The sequence below is a fragment of the Leopardus geoffroyi genome, chromosome D4, assembly GCF_018350155.1.
Source record: "Leopardus geoffroyi isolate Oge1 chromosome D4, O.geoffroyi_Oge1_pat1.0, whole genome shotgun sequence".
Taxonomy (NCBI): Eukaryota; Metazoa; Chordata; class Mammalia; order Carnivora; family Felidae; genus Leopardus; species Leopardus geoffroyi.
The window spans coordinates 44130458-44144146 of NC_059342.1; the positions used below are offsets into that span (position 1 = coordinate 44130458).

General features: G+C 35.9%; 1 protein-coding gene across 7 annotated transcripts in view; it reads left to right on the plus strand.

Annotated features, from left to right (window-relative positions):
• Positions 1–13689, plus strand: part of DENND4C (DENN domain containing 4C) — a 124218-nt gene that overhangs the window by 35958 nt on the left and 74571 nt on the right. For all 7 annotated transcript variants that reach the window (XM_045469357.1, XM_045469358.1, XM_045469361.1 and 4 more), the window contains exons 3-5: positions 8831–9083; positions 10439–10508; positions 12588–12757. In XM_045469357.1, the coding sequence (XP_045325313.1) occupies positions 8831–9083; positions 10439–10508; positions 12588–12757 (493 nt within the window). The remainder of the gene's footprint in view (positions 1–8830; positions 9084–10438; positions 10509–12587; positions 12758–13689) is intronic.

Genomic DNA, 13689 nt, shown 5'->3' on the forward strand with positions numbered 1-13689 from the left:
CTTATCATGTTAAGAAAGGTTCCTTCTACTTCTGATTTTATGAGAGATTTTATCATGAAAGTGTGTTGCATTTTTTCAGATGCCTTTTCTGTGTTAATTGAGATCATGCAGATCTTTATTTCCTTCTTTCTATTGTGATGTATTACATTGATTTTTTTATGTCAAATCTCTTAATATAATCACAATACCACACCGTAAAAATGATTATTTAATATCATCATACATCCAAATTTCCCTGATTGTCCCATGGAGTTGTTCTTTTTGTTTGTTTGTTTGTTTGTTTTTTAAATGGTTGCTACTTTTTCTGTTAATAGTTGTGCAGATATTAAGAAAGGTAGTGAGCTGTTCCATTTGGCCACTGCTTGGTTGTACTCATCACCTCCTCTACTTTTGCAGTAGAGCTCTGGTGAAATGGTCCTAAGGTCCTCGCTATGTTCAAATTTCCAAAGTCAGAGGATGATTTGTCCTTAACTTACTTGACCTTTATGTAGCATCTGTTTAACTTCTTAGTATTGGCCACCCTGTTTAGCTTCTGTGATTTTCCTTCAAGTCAATACAGTTAGGATGGTGGTCATACAACTTTATATATTAAGCACAGGAGCCAGGTGGTTGAGAAATGATTGGAATTTGATCAATAGAGGCTTTTTTTTTGAAAGCCTGACTTTAAGAGAAGATAGTACTGGGCCTTGCTGTTCAAGATGTAGTCCTTGAACCAGTATCATCTGTAGGGCTTGGGAACATGTTAGAAATTCAGAATCTCAGGCACTTCCCCAGACCTACTGAATCAGAATCTATATTTTCTCAAAATTCCTAGAAGCAGCAGTTGAGGATACCTGGGGGGATGAGGCAATACGGAGTCATGGGCTGTTTTTTACCTTTCTTCCAGGGGATAACCTTGAACATCTTTATTTGAAGGGGAGAAACCAATGGAAAAGAAAGGGTTGAAAATATAGGAATGAGGATATATTAGAATAAAATTCTGAAACAGATTGAAGGGATAATGTCAACAGCATAGGTGATTGGATTAGCCTTTTATGGGAGGGACTTTTGAGAACGGGCAAGGGGGTTAAATGGGTAGAAACATAAGTTATTGGTTCTGGGGGAGTAATTCAGGACATGTAATGGTTTTACTGTCAGTGCTTTTCATTTTCTCTATGATTTTATTAAGATAGGTAATAGCTATAGAAGGATGGGTATAGGGTAAAATTTTGGCAATATTCATGTCAGTTGAAGGGAATCAAGCCAGGGACATAACATGTTTCAGGCCTCACTGTTCACTGTCAGCCAGTTATTCTTAAAGGCCATCTTTTCATATCCTTTTCTTCATACCGGCCCCCCACTCCCATACAATTGTAATTGAAAGGATGTGAATCTTTCAGAGATTGTTGTTGCTTGTGGTTCAGGGGCACAACTTAAAAATAAAATGATGACTTAGATAATTATACTTACATACTTTCAGGTTGCAAGTGGCTCTTTCATACATATCTAGGCTTGTTATGGTAGTTTATTAATCCAGGTTTGCTAGAGTGTAGGTTGAATTGTCTTTTAGTTAATCGTAATTGTAAATTTTTCTTTCCAGATCAAATAATTGTGGGGTGCCTGGGTGGCTCAGTGGGTTTAATGTCCAACTCTTGGTTTCAGCTCAGGTCATCTGTTACTGTGGGCTGAGCATGGAGCCTGCTTGGGATTCTCTCTCTCTCTCTCTCTCTCTCTCTCTCTCTCTCTCTGTCTTTCTCTCTCTCTCTTACTTGCTCTCCTGCCACTCCTCCACCCCCGATATATGTGTGTATGTGTGTGTGTGTGTGTGTGTGTGTGTGTGTGTGTATATATGTTAATATCTGGTGACTGAAATATTTTGACCTGTCTGCCCCACCTTCCATTTAAGCACACTAGTGAGGTTTGGAAAGCCTATGGCCACTACAAAGGCAGGTACCTAGTTCATTCAACTGTTCATTCATTCATTCATGAAATACTGTTGTCAAACTTCTGACCTTTTTGCCTTCTAAAAACTGAGATGAGCTATTTATTAAAACTAATTGTTTTTTTTTCTGGAAAAAATTAAGTTAAAGTATGTAAGATCTGATAATCCCCTGTAATATCAAATACTCTATAAAGTATGATTTAAATAGTACAGTATATTATCTTATGTGTCAGATGTGTGTATTAAGATGAAGAATCACAGACTACTGTATACAGTCCTTATCTTCCTCTACTTATCAGATTCATTGACTTTCAAATGAATTTTTCTCCAGCACTTTTGTTTTTTTTTTTGAAAATTTTCAGACATACAGAAAAGTTAATTGAATATTATAATAAATACCAGTATCCTTTCTTCCTGAATGATAGACTATATAATATAATGAACAGTATACTTTCTACCTAGTTTCAACAAATTCAACAAATTAATGTTTTTCCATATTTTTGCTAAACTACTTGAAAGGAGGCTGGAGATACCATGACAATTCTCCCATGAATGCTTCAGCATGCATCCCTTTAAGACATGCTCCTGTATAACAATGGTATATAGAAAATTAATAATTGTGTCATATTTTCAATATCTGTTCCCTATCCAAATATTCACAATTATCCCAAGAATATCTTTTACAACCTTTAAAAAAAATATTCAGGGTCCTGTCATCGTTTATCCATTGCATTTGGTTATTTATTTATTTATTTATTTATTTTATCCATTGCATTTGGTTATAATGCCTCTTTAGTCTCTTTATCTCCCCAACATTTTAGTATTACGTATTGACATTTTAAAGAGTCTTGGCCAGTTGTCTTATAGAATACCCCCCACACTACTCGGTTGGTTGAGCGTCCATCTCTTGGTTTCAGCTCAGGTCATGACCTCACGGTCTGTGGGTTCGAGCCCTGCCTTGGACTCTGTGCTGGCAGTGCAGAGACTGCTTGGCATTTTCTCTCCCTTTCTCTCTGTCCCTCCCTCACTCACATGCATGCTCTCTCTCTAAAAATAAATATAAAAAAACTTTGAAAAGAAGTTTTAGAATGCCTCACAGTCCAGATTTATCTGATTCTTTCCTCATTATGTTGTTTAATTTGTTACCTTATCATCAGTATTTCCTATCAGTTAGATGTGAGTTTCAAAGCCTAATTTAAATTTATGTTAAATATTTTTGGCAAGAATACTTACAGGTAGTGCTGACACCAGGACAGCAGGTAGTGACAGACTGTCCCATAATTAGTGATATTAAGTTCAGTCACTTAAGTTAAGATGGTAATTGGGGCGCCTAGGTGGCTCAGTCAAGCGTCTGACTTCAGTTCAGGTCATGATCTCGCAGTCCGTGAGTTCGAGCCCCTCGTCGGGCTCTGTGCTGACAGTTCAGAGCCTGGAGCCTGTTTCAGATTCTGTGTCTCCCTCTTTCTCTCTCCTCCCCCGGTCATGCTCTGTCTCTCTCTTCTCAAAAATAAATAAACGTTAAAAAATAATTTAAAAAAAGAGATGGTAATTGCCACATATCTATGGTAAAGGCATTTTTATTTTCTTTGTTATTTGTGGAGTTGTGGGCATTGTTTAAATATCTTGTTCCTTGCTCTTTTACACTTCTCATTTTTTAGCATCCATTGATCATTGTTTGAATTAGATCTTGCATGGGTGGGTTGGTGGGGGATGTAAAATGAGACTTTTCTAATTCTGTCATTTAAAAAATAAATTTTTTAACTCATTTTTCTTGAAGAGCTTGAGTGGAGAGCTTTCTTATTCTCTCGTTTTTTTATTGTTTCGAGAATAATTAAAACTATGGATTTTAATTTATTCCATGTGATAACAATCTATTCCAGTCCTTATTCGGTTTGCTCAAATTGTCCCAGGTTTGGCCAGTGGGATCCCTTTCCAGCTGACTGCTTTGTCAATCAAAATCTAGAGCTGTATGTATTCATTGTTACTGAGGTGTCTATTTTTATCTCTATTTTTTAAATCATGAGTTCATATTAACATTTCAAGATCAAATTTAACATTAAAGAACGTTTTCTTAACTCATTTTGGATTGTATCTTGTTTCTCTTACACCTAAAATCTTGGTTCTTAAATCATAAACATGTTACTTATTGCTTTATCTTATATACATAATTTCAAAATTACAATATCGCTATTACTGCCAATAGTAAACCTGTTTACTGACTTCTTGCCCCTAGAATAAGACCCATCAAGCATTTACAGAGTACTTACTGTGTTAAAAAATTATATGAAATAGTATTTTTTTAAGTTTATTTTTTTATTTTTTATTTTTTTAATTTTTTTTTTTTTTCAACGCTTATTTATTTTTGGGACAGAGAGAGACAGAGCATGAATGGGGGAGGGGCAGAGAGAGAGGGAGACACAGAATCGGAAACAGGTTCCAGGCTCTGAGCCATCAGCCCAGAGCCCGACGCGGGGCTCGAACTCACGGACCGCGAGATCGTGACCTGGCTGAAGTCGGACGCTTAACCGACTGCGCCACCCAGGCGCCCCTTATTTTTTTATTTTGAGAGAGAGGAAGAGAGAGAGAATCCCAAGTAGGCTCCACACTGTCAGCGTGGAGCCCGATGCAGGACTCGAACTCATGAACTGTGAGATCATGACCTGAGCCAAAATCAAGAATCAGATGGATGCATAACCAACTGAGCCACCCAGGTGCCCCATGAAATAGTATTTCTTATATGGTTATGTTACCAATTTGCTATGCAGTTAGGTTCATCTGTTTCTATTTGTGTTTCATTTGTTTAAAAAAATTTTTCTCTTAATATGGAAAATGTAATAGTTCAAAACATGTAAAAAGCTATATTTAGGGAAATAATGCTTCAGTCTTTATTTTCTCTACTTTCTTCTCTATACTTTCTGCCCTCCCTTTCTCTGTTAATGTAGTTTCTGATTTATCCTTTTACTGTGTGTTTTTACAAACATAAAAAGGATTTTTAATTCTTCCTCTTAAACAAAATATAAATACTGTGGTCACTATTTTAAACTTTGTTTTTTTCACCCAGCAGTGTGTTTCCATATCTGAACATGGAGATCTTTCTCATTCTTTTTTTATAGCTCTATAGTACTTATTTCTGTGGATGTATATACTTTGTTCATCCAAACCTCTATTGATGGACATTTGGGTTCTGTCCAGTCTTGTGCTATTACAAGAATGCTTTAGTGAATAACTGTGCATATATTATTACATATTTGTGGAAGTATATTTTCAGGTAGCCCTAAAAGGGAATTGCTGGGATAAAAGATAAATGCATTCATAATTTTGTTAAATGTTCCCAAATTTCTCTCCATTGTGTCCCATCATTTTATTCTCCCACCATCAGTATATGTAAGTGCTGCTTTCCCCACAGTCCCATCCACAAAATACGGGATCAAATTTTTGAATTTTTGTCAGTCTCATAGCCAAGAAATGATGTGTCAGAGTAATTTTAATGAGATTAAGCATTTTTCATATGTTTAAAGACCATATCTTTTTAGAAATGGTTTTGGCTTCTTTTTTGATACATATGTATTTGTTGTTTTTTTTAAAGGACATTTTTATGTATTAGAAAGGTAAACTTTTTGTGAAATAAGTCTCCAAATGTTTTCTCCAAGTTTATAATTTGTCTTTTGACTTGTGTTTTTTGTCATGTAAAGTTTATTTGATGAAGTTTATTACTCCTCTTTATTGCTTCTAGATTTTGAGTCATAGTTACACTTTTCCCACTGCTAGGTTTTCTTTCTTTTTATATTTTATTTTAGAGGTGTGTGTGAGCAGGGAAGAAGGGCAGAGGGGGAGAGAGAGAATCTTCAGCAGGCTCCATGCTCCGTGCAGGGCTGGACATGGGGCTCGATCCCACCTCCCTGGGATCATGGCCTGAACCGAAATCAAGAGTCGGACGCTCAACCAATTGAGCCACCTAGTTTCCCCTGATTTTCTTTTAGTACTGGTATGGTTTCATTCTTGACATTTATCTCTGTGATCCACTGGGAGCTTTTTCTGGTGTACAGTGTGAAGTACAGATAGAATTTTTTTTCCCCAAAATGGCAATTCAGTTATTCAAGCACTGCTTATTAAATTAAAAAAGGTCCATCTTTCCAGCAGTATTTTGAGATGTCACCATTATCATACTAGATTATTTTTGTGTTCATTGTTCTTTCTGTTTAGTGATTTGCTAATACTATCCTGATTTAAATATAGAGGCTTTTTATTTTGATATATAGTTGGGTTCTAACAGCTTCATTGACATATATAATTCAGATATCACACAATTCAACCATCTCAAGTGTAGAATTTATTGGTCTTTAGTATATTCACAGATTTATGCAGCTGTCATCACAGCCAATTTTAGAATATTTCATCACCCTAAAAGGAAACTCCATATTCATTAGTAGTCACTCTCTGCTACCCCTTTCTACTCTCTAGCCCTAGGCAACTATTAGTTTACTTTCTGTCTCTATAGACATGCCTATTCTGCACATTTCCTATAAATGGAATCATACTACATGTGGCCTTTGTTGATAGGGTTCATGGATTTGTGCCACATGTTAGTACTTCATTGCTTTTTATTGCTGGACAATATTCTGTTATATGGGTGTGCCACATTCTATGCATCTATTCCTTAGTTGCTGTTTGATTGTTTCCACTTTTTGGCTGTTATGAATAATGCTGTTAAATGTGTATTTGTGTACCAGTATTTGTGCAGATGTATGTTTTCATTTCTTTTGGGTATATACCTGGGAGTAGAATTGCTGAGTCATACAGAAGCTCCATGTTTAAACCCTTTGAGGAGCTGTCAGACTGTTTTTCAAAGCAGTTGATTCCCACCATCTTGGTATAAGGATTCTACTTTCTCTACACTCTCACCTTACCAATTTGTAATTATCTGTCTTTTTGATTATAGTCTTCCCAGTGTATATGAAGTGTTATCTTATTGTGGCTTTGATTTGTAATTCCCTAATGGCTAATATGGTGAGCATCTGTTCATGTTTTCAGCCGTATCTTCTTTGGGCAAATGCCTATTTAGATTCTTTGCCCACTTAAAAAAAAGAAAAGAAAATGTTTTATTTTAAAATAATTTTAGTTTTACAGAAGAGTTGTTAAGGATAAGACAGAGAATGGGGCGCCTGGGTGGCTTAGTCGGTTAAGAGTCTGACTTCAGCTCAGGTCATGATCTCACAGTTCATGAGTTCGAGCCCTGCATGGGCTCTGTGCTGACAGCTCAGAGCCTGGGGCCTGCTTCGAATTCTGTGTCTCCCTCTCTCTATGCTCCTCCCCCGCTCATGCTCTGTCTCTCTCTGTCTCCTTCAAAAATAAATAAAAACATTAAAAAAAAAAAAAGGATAGTACAGAGAATTTCCATATATTCTTTGTCAGTCCTATATCCATTTTAAATTGTTATTTATCTCTATATTGATTTGTAAGAGTTCTTTACATATTCTGGAAAGATTTCTCTAATTAGATACATGATTTGCAAATATTTTCTCACATTCTGTCCATTGTCTTTTCACTTTCTTGGTGGTATCACTTGTGGCATGGAAGTTTTTTATTTTGATGAAGTCCAGTTTTTTTAAATTTTTTCTTTTGTCACTTGTGCTTTTGGTATCCTATATAAGAAGGCTTTGTAGAATTCAAGGTCACAAATTTTTATTTTTTTTAAATAAATTTTACAGTTTTTTGTCTAACAGTTTTGTCATTCTAGCTCTCACATTTAAGTGTTTGATCCATTTCTTATATGTAGTATAAGGAAGGGATTCAATTTCTTTTTCTTTTGCGTTTGATACCCAGTTGTTCCAGCACCATTTGTTGAAAAGACTGTTTTCTTCCTATTGAATTATCTTGGCACTCTTGTCAGAATCAGTTGACTGTAAATGTATGGGTTTAATTCTGCACTTCCCATGCTATTCCATTGGTCTATATGTTTACCTTTATGGGGGCACCACACTGCTGATGACTAGATTTATAGTAACTTTTGAAATGGGAGAGTGTGAGTCCTCCAACTTTGTTCTTTTTTTTCCAGTTTGCTTTGTCTATACTGAGTCCCTTGCACCTCCATATGAATTTTAGGATCATGTTACCAATTTCTTTAAAAAAATTTTTTTAATGTTTATTTATTTTTGAGAGAGAGAACATGAGCAGGGGAGGGGCAGAAAGGAAGGGAGACACAGAATCCGAAGCAGGCTCCAGGCTCTGAGCTGTCAGCACAGAGCCCGATGCAAGGCTCAAACTCACGAGTTGTGAGATCATGACCTGAGCTGAAGTTGGACGCTCAACTGACTGAGCCACCCAAACACCCCTCACGTTACCAGTTTCTATATAAAAAGGCAGCTGGGATTTAGATAGGAAGGAATTGTATTGATTCTGTAGATCTCTTTGGGAAATATTGACATCATACCAAATATTACGTCTTCTTATCGTGGCTATGGGATGTCTTTTTATTTATTAAATGCTCATGTCTAATTTCTTAAACTGTTTTGTAGTTTTAGTCAAAGGATTTTAAAGGTAAAGTTTTGACAGGAATTATGAAGGAAATTTTGTGGAAACATCTGAATACTTGATCTAGGAATCAACCTTGGGATGTTTGTGGTGTTGCCCCTTTCTTGTTTCATATGTTTCTTGTAATAAGCAATAAAAAAATTAAGTTATTTGATCTTATTTGCTCTTAAAATTATATTCCAGCTTTGAAAAAAATAGTTAAGAGATCTATAATTCCCAAAGTAATGATCTTACTTTTGGTTTACAATTAAGATTTGAGAAACAGTAGAGGAACTCACCCCCCTCCCCATTTTTTTGTTGGTTTGTTTTCGAGAGGAAAGCCAGAATTATGTTTACTTACCTATCTACCTATCTATTTCTCCCCTCCCTGCCATGCAGAGTTTTATATGAAGGTAAAGAAAGGCTTATTCCAGGATGCGAAGTGATCCAAGCCACACCCTATGGTCGCTGTGCCAATGTCAACAATAGTTCAACTACTTCACAAAGAATCTTTATCACTTATCGAAGAGCTCCTCTAATTCGACCCCAGAATTCGTTGGCTGTAACTGATATCTGTGTTATTGTAACCAGTAAAGGAGAAACCCCTCCTCATACTTTCTGCAAGGTTGACAAAAACTTAAATTGTGGAATGGTAAGAATAAAGTTGTTGCATATGTACTGTTAACACCAACCCCCAAGAAGGATAATTTTTGGACTCCTGTTTATTATTGGGTGTATAATTTACTCTGTTTTTATTTTCATGTTTTTTTAAAAAAAATTTTTTTTTTCAACGTTTATTTATTTTTGGGACAGAGAGAGACAGAGCATGAACGGGGGAGGGGCAGAGAGAGAGGGAGACACAGAATCGGAAACAGGCTCCAGGCTCTGAGCCATCAGCCCAGAGCCTGACGCGGGGCTCGAACTCATGGACCGCGAGATCGTGACCTGGCTGAAGTCGGACGCTTAACCGACTGCGCCACCCAGGCGCCCCTATTTTCATGTTTTTTAAAAATTATTTTTATCTCTCTTTTATGATTCATAGTAATTTTTAAGATCCTTAGCTATCTGATTTTTGGAATAATCTCATTGAAAAAATAAATACTTAAAGTCAGGGATTTAAAAAAATTTTTTTGGTATGTGCTAATATTGCCTATGTTACACTAATATAGAGGTTTTGTTAGCTTTTGTGTTTTAGAGGTATCTTTATGGACAGCTCTAGGGAGACTGGATAGAGAACTCCCCTTATATTTATTTATTTTAATTATTGTAGTATTACATGGCTTTTTTTTGGATGCTTTTTTTTTTTTTTTTTTTTTAAAGACAGAGACAGAGCGTGAGCAGAGGAGAGGCAGAGAGAGAGAGATAGGGAGGAGACACAGCATCTGAAGCAGGCTCCAGGCTCTGAGCTGTCAGCACAGAGCCTGACGTGGGGCTTGAACCTACGAACCGTGAGATCATGGCCTGAGCTGAAGTTGGATGCTTAACTGATTGAGTCTCTTAAGCACCTCTGATTTATACTTCTGTGAGACTGAAGTTTACTACTGGGTCAGATTTATTCTGAGAAATATTTTTGGATAAATCTATTACTAGCTTTAATGTGATATAGGCAAAGATGTCTGATGTAGCCATGGCTATTAGTCAAGACAGTTTGCCCCTGGAGGTAATGACATCATAGCTTCTCAGTTACCCCAGTCTTCCTTAGTTTGGGCCCTACAGCCCACTCAACTTTGTGCTGTTTCTTTCAAAGTGTCTGATTACACCATTCTAAACTTTTCAAAACTGTTTTTTTTTTTTAATCAATTTAATTTTTGTGGCAATGTTTTTTTACTCCTTTCTTTTAGTGTTCTGAACTTCATGTTTTGCTATTTTTTTATAGTCTGTAGTCTGTTTGATAAATGTGTGTTTTACATAGACTTCAGTGAATAAATAGAATCTTTAGAAGACATTCAACAGAATCAATTTATTTTCACTCTTCAGTTTTCTTAAAAAATAATTTATATTTTACAGTGGGGTTCCAGTGTATTTCTGTGTTATAAGAAGTCTGTGCCTGCTTCTAATGCAATAGCATACAAAGCTGGTGAGTAAATTTAAAAAAATTTGTTACTGTAGTTATTGTTGTATATTAACATTTGGTTAGTTTCTGTAGTGTAGTGGTCATCACACTCACCTAACATTAACATTTGGTTGGAGGAGACGATGTATGCTCCCTTATGTAGTTTATGGGATTGGTCTATTCCTAAATTGAATTGTCTATAATTTTAGCATGTAAAGGCTGTAAAGGTATAAGTTTTCTTAAATACATTACATATTACAAGATATATTAATATTACACCCCCCCCCCCCCCCCGCAAACATGTTGTTAAGTAGAAATTTTCATCCCAGGTAAGCGTTTGTGAAGTGAACATTCAAGCTTTTAGTCTACACTAAGACATTTAACAGTTCAGTGAAAAACTGCTTACTCTTTCTGACCTTTTATATTTTGGCAATCGGAAAGGTGTCAAACTGCATCTTTACTTCTTACATTTCCTTCTCTTATCTCTGTGTGTCTGATTTGAAACCACATGTTACTTGCCATGAAAGGTGGACTTGCTTCCTTTCTCCTTTGTTGCAAAGAATCAGCTATATGGAGGAGAGGAGGGCCTGAGAAACTTTTCTGCCATGAAGTGTTTGAGAAATCTATCGCCTCATTCTTACTGCACAGTAAAGTGTCAAGGGCTGTAAAGATTTAAGTGTGACCTCTTCATCCCACTGGTATGGTGGGATAAAAACTGAAACTACAGGTATGCTCCAGTTGTAAATAGAAGATACTGGAATACTTCCTTGTGAAAAGAAGCAGTGTCAGTTACTTTTTGATCATGCACAGTTTTTGTTTATTTTATAATTATTATTGTTAATGTTTATTTATTTTGAGAGAGAGAAAGAGAGCGTGTGCAAGCCGGGGAGAGGGGCAGAGGGAGAGGGAGAAAGAGAGAGAGAGAGAGAGAGAGAGAGAGAGAGAGAGAATCTTAAGCAGGCTCCATGCTCAGTGCAGAGCCCAATGTGGGGCTTGATCTAACGACTGTGAGATCATGACCTGAACTGAAATCAAGAGTTGGACACTTAACCAACTGAGCCACCCAGCTGCCACAATTTTTGGAATAAAGTTTTACTTCAGGGAAGTCTGGCAAATCCCATATTATCTTCTTAAAAATCTCAATTGTCTTCTTAAAGACATTCATGCTAATAAACCAGACCATGTAATTTTTAATATAAAAATGAAGGCAGCATCTAATAATTATAAATTTCAGTATCATTTTAAAATGTGATACTGGTAATACAGCTGTAATGTGTTGATTGTATGTGATTTCCTAAATTTGTCTGTGTGTGGGGGGGGGGAGTGGAAAAAGTATCATTTTAAAAAAGAAACCCTTATAGAAACAAGGTTTGTGAAAGTATTTAGGTGTTTGATTAAAGACATGTTTTTAGAACGTAGAGTTTTGCACACTGAATTTTAACTCAGAATTCTGCTACTGACTTTCAAGATTTTAACTTAGAGGTGGTCTGCCTATTAGAGACATCAGAGGCTAATGAACTGATGCTTTATAGCTACTTTATTCTGAAGGGGCTTTGTTATGCTTGCTAGAGTGCCCCCTGCTCTTGCTTTGTTGGTCTCACATACTTTGTATTCAGCCACAAGATTTCTGTCTTGTTTACTTTTCATGTTGAATGCTTTTTATACTGCTTCTCTCTCAAGATGAGTTTAGGGGCTCTGATAATTTCTGTTGCCTTGGCATTATTTCATAACACTTACTCCTTCCCTGAATTTTTTACTGAAGTAGTTAGTAAATTTTCCTTTATGTTCCTTACCACTCTCCATAAGATGTTGTGGTATGTAGAAGAGAATACATTGAGGTTGGTGATCCTGTTGAATAGTTTTAGCTTGTATATTCAATACATTTTAATGTTATAATGAACTATAAGTCCATAATTTTTAAAAAATGGTAAATTTGTTAATTTACTTAAATTTCTGATATGGCAAGAGAAAAATTTATTTTGAAATTTCACACATAAATATTTCCATGAAATTTGCTATTAAAATATCCTATTAATATGTATCAGATATAATTTATGGAAAAGTAACTATTTAAAAATTTATTATTGTCTCTTTCTCCAAAAGGTTTAATTTTTAGATATCCAGAAGATGACTATGAGTCATTTCCACTCTCAGAATCTGTACCTCTCTTCTGCCTTCCAATGGGAGCTACTATTGAATGTTGGGATCCTCAAACCAAATATCCACTTCCAGTTTTTTCAACTTTTGTTCTGACAGGTTCTTCTGCTGAAAAGGTAGATTTTTTTCCTCTTTTATTAAACCTGTTTTGTCCCATGTTTTTAATTCCATAAAACGATTAATCTGATGTAAGTTTATTTGAATGTTAGGATTATTTGGACATGATATATTTTGGGTTAAATTTATACCATAATGCCCAAGGTGAGAAGTCAACATGACAATTGGCATCAGGATGCTGATACCTCTGGAACTTGTACAGAAGCAGATACAAAGTCTTTCTAGAGAGATACCCCCAAAACTCAAGCTTCAAGATAAGATTTAATAAAAGTTAGAAGACGTAAATTCCATAGGAAGAATCAACAAGACACAGTACAAAGCTGGATTAAATCCTGAGGATGCCGAAATGATAGAATGACAATATGAAAAAAAACCCTGAATATACAATTGGACTGATTCAAATGAATCAGAGAAGAACAGTATATTTTGTGAAATGAATAGACAGCCTGAGAACAGAATTAGGTGTCTAGAAATGAAAAATACAGCCCTTAAAATTAAAGATTCAGCAAGTGGTTTGAACAGCAGATAAGACATACATGAAGGGGAAATTAATGAAGTGCAAGATAGGTTACCTCAAATGTGGCACAGAAAAACAGAAAAGAATTTAAAAATGTAGAGGATAGAATCAGAAAGACTAGTGGATATTTAATGAATATCCTGAGGATCAGGATTCTCACTCAGTTGTCACTGAGGATCAGAAGACAAATAATATATTAAAATAGAGGGAGTAAGCAAAGATCGTTTAAACAGCATATAGAAAGTACTAGCCAGACTTCAGGAAAGTTGGCAGAGTAGGAGGATCCTGGGCTCACCTCTTCCCATGGATACAACTAGGTGACACTCATATCAGTGTAAATAACCCAGAAAACAGCTTGCCAGAATAAACTCCACAACTAAATGTTGAGAAGAGACCGCATAGAAGAGGGTAAGA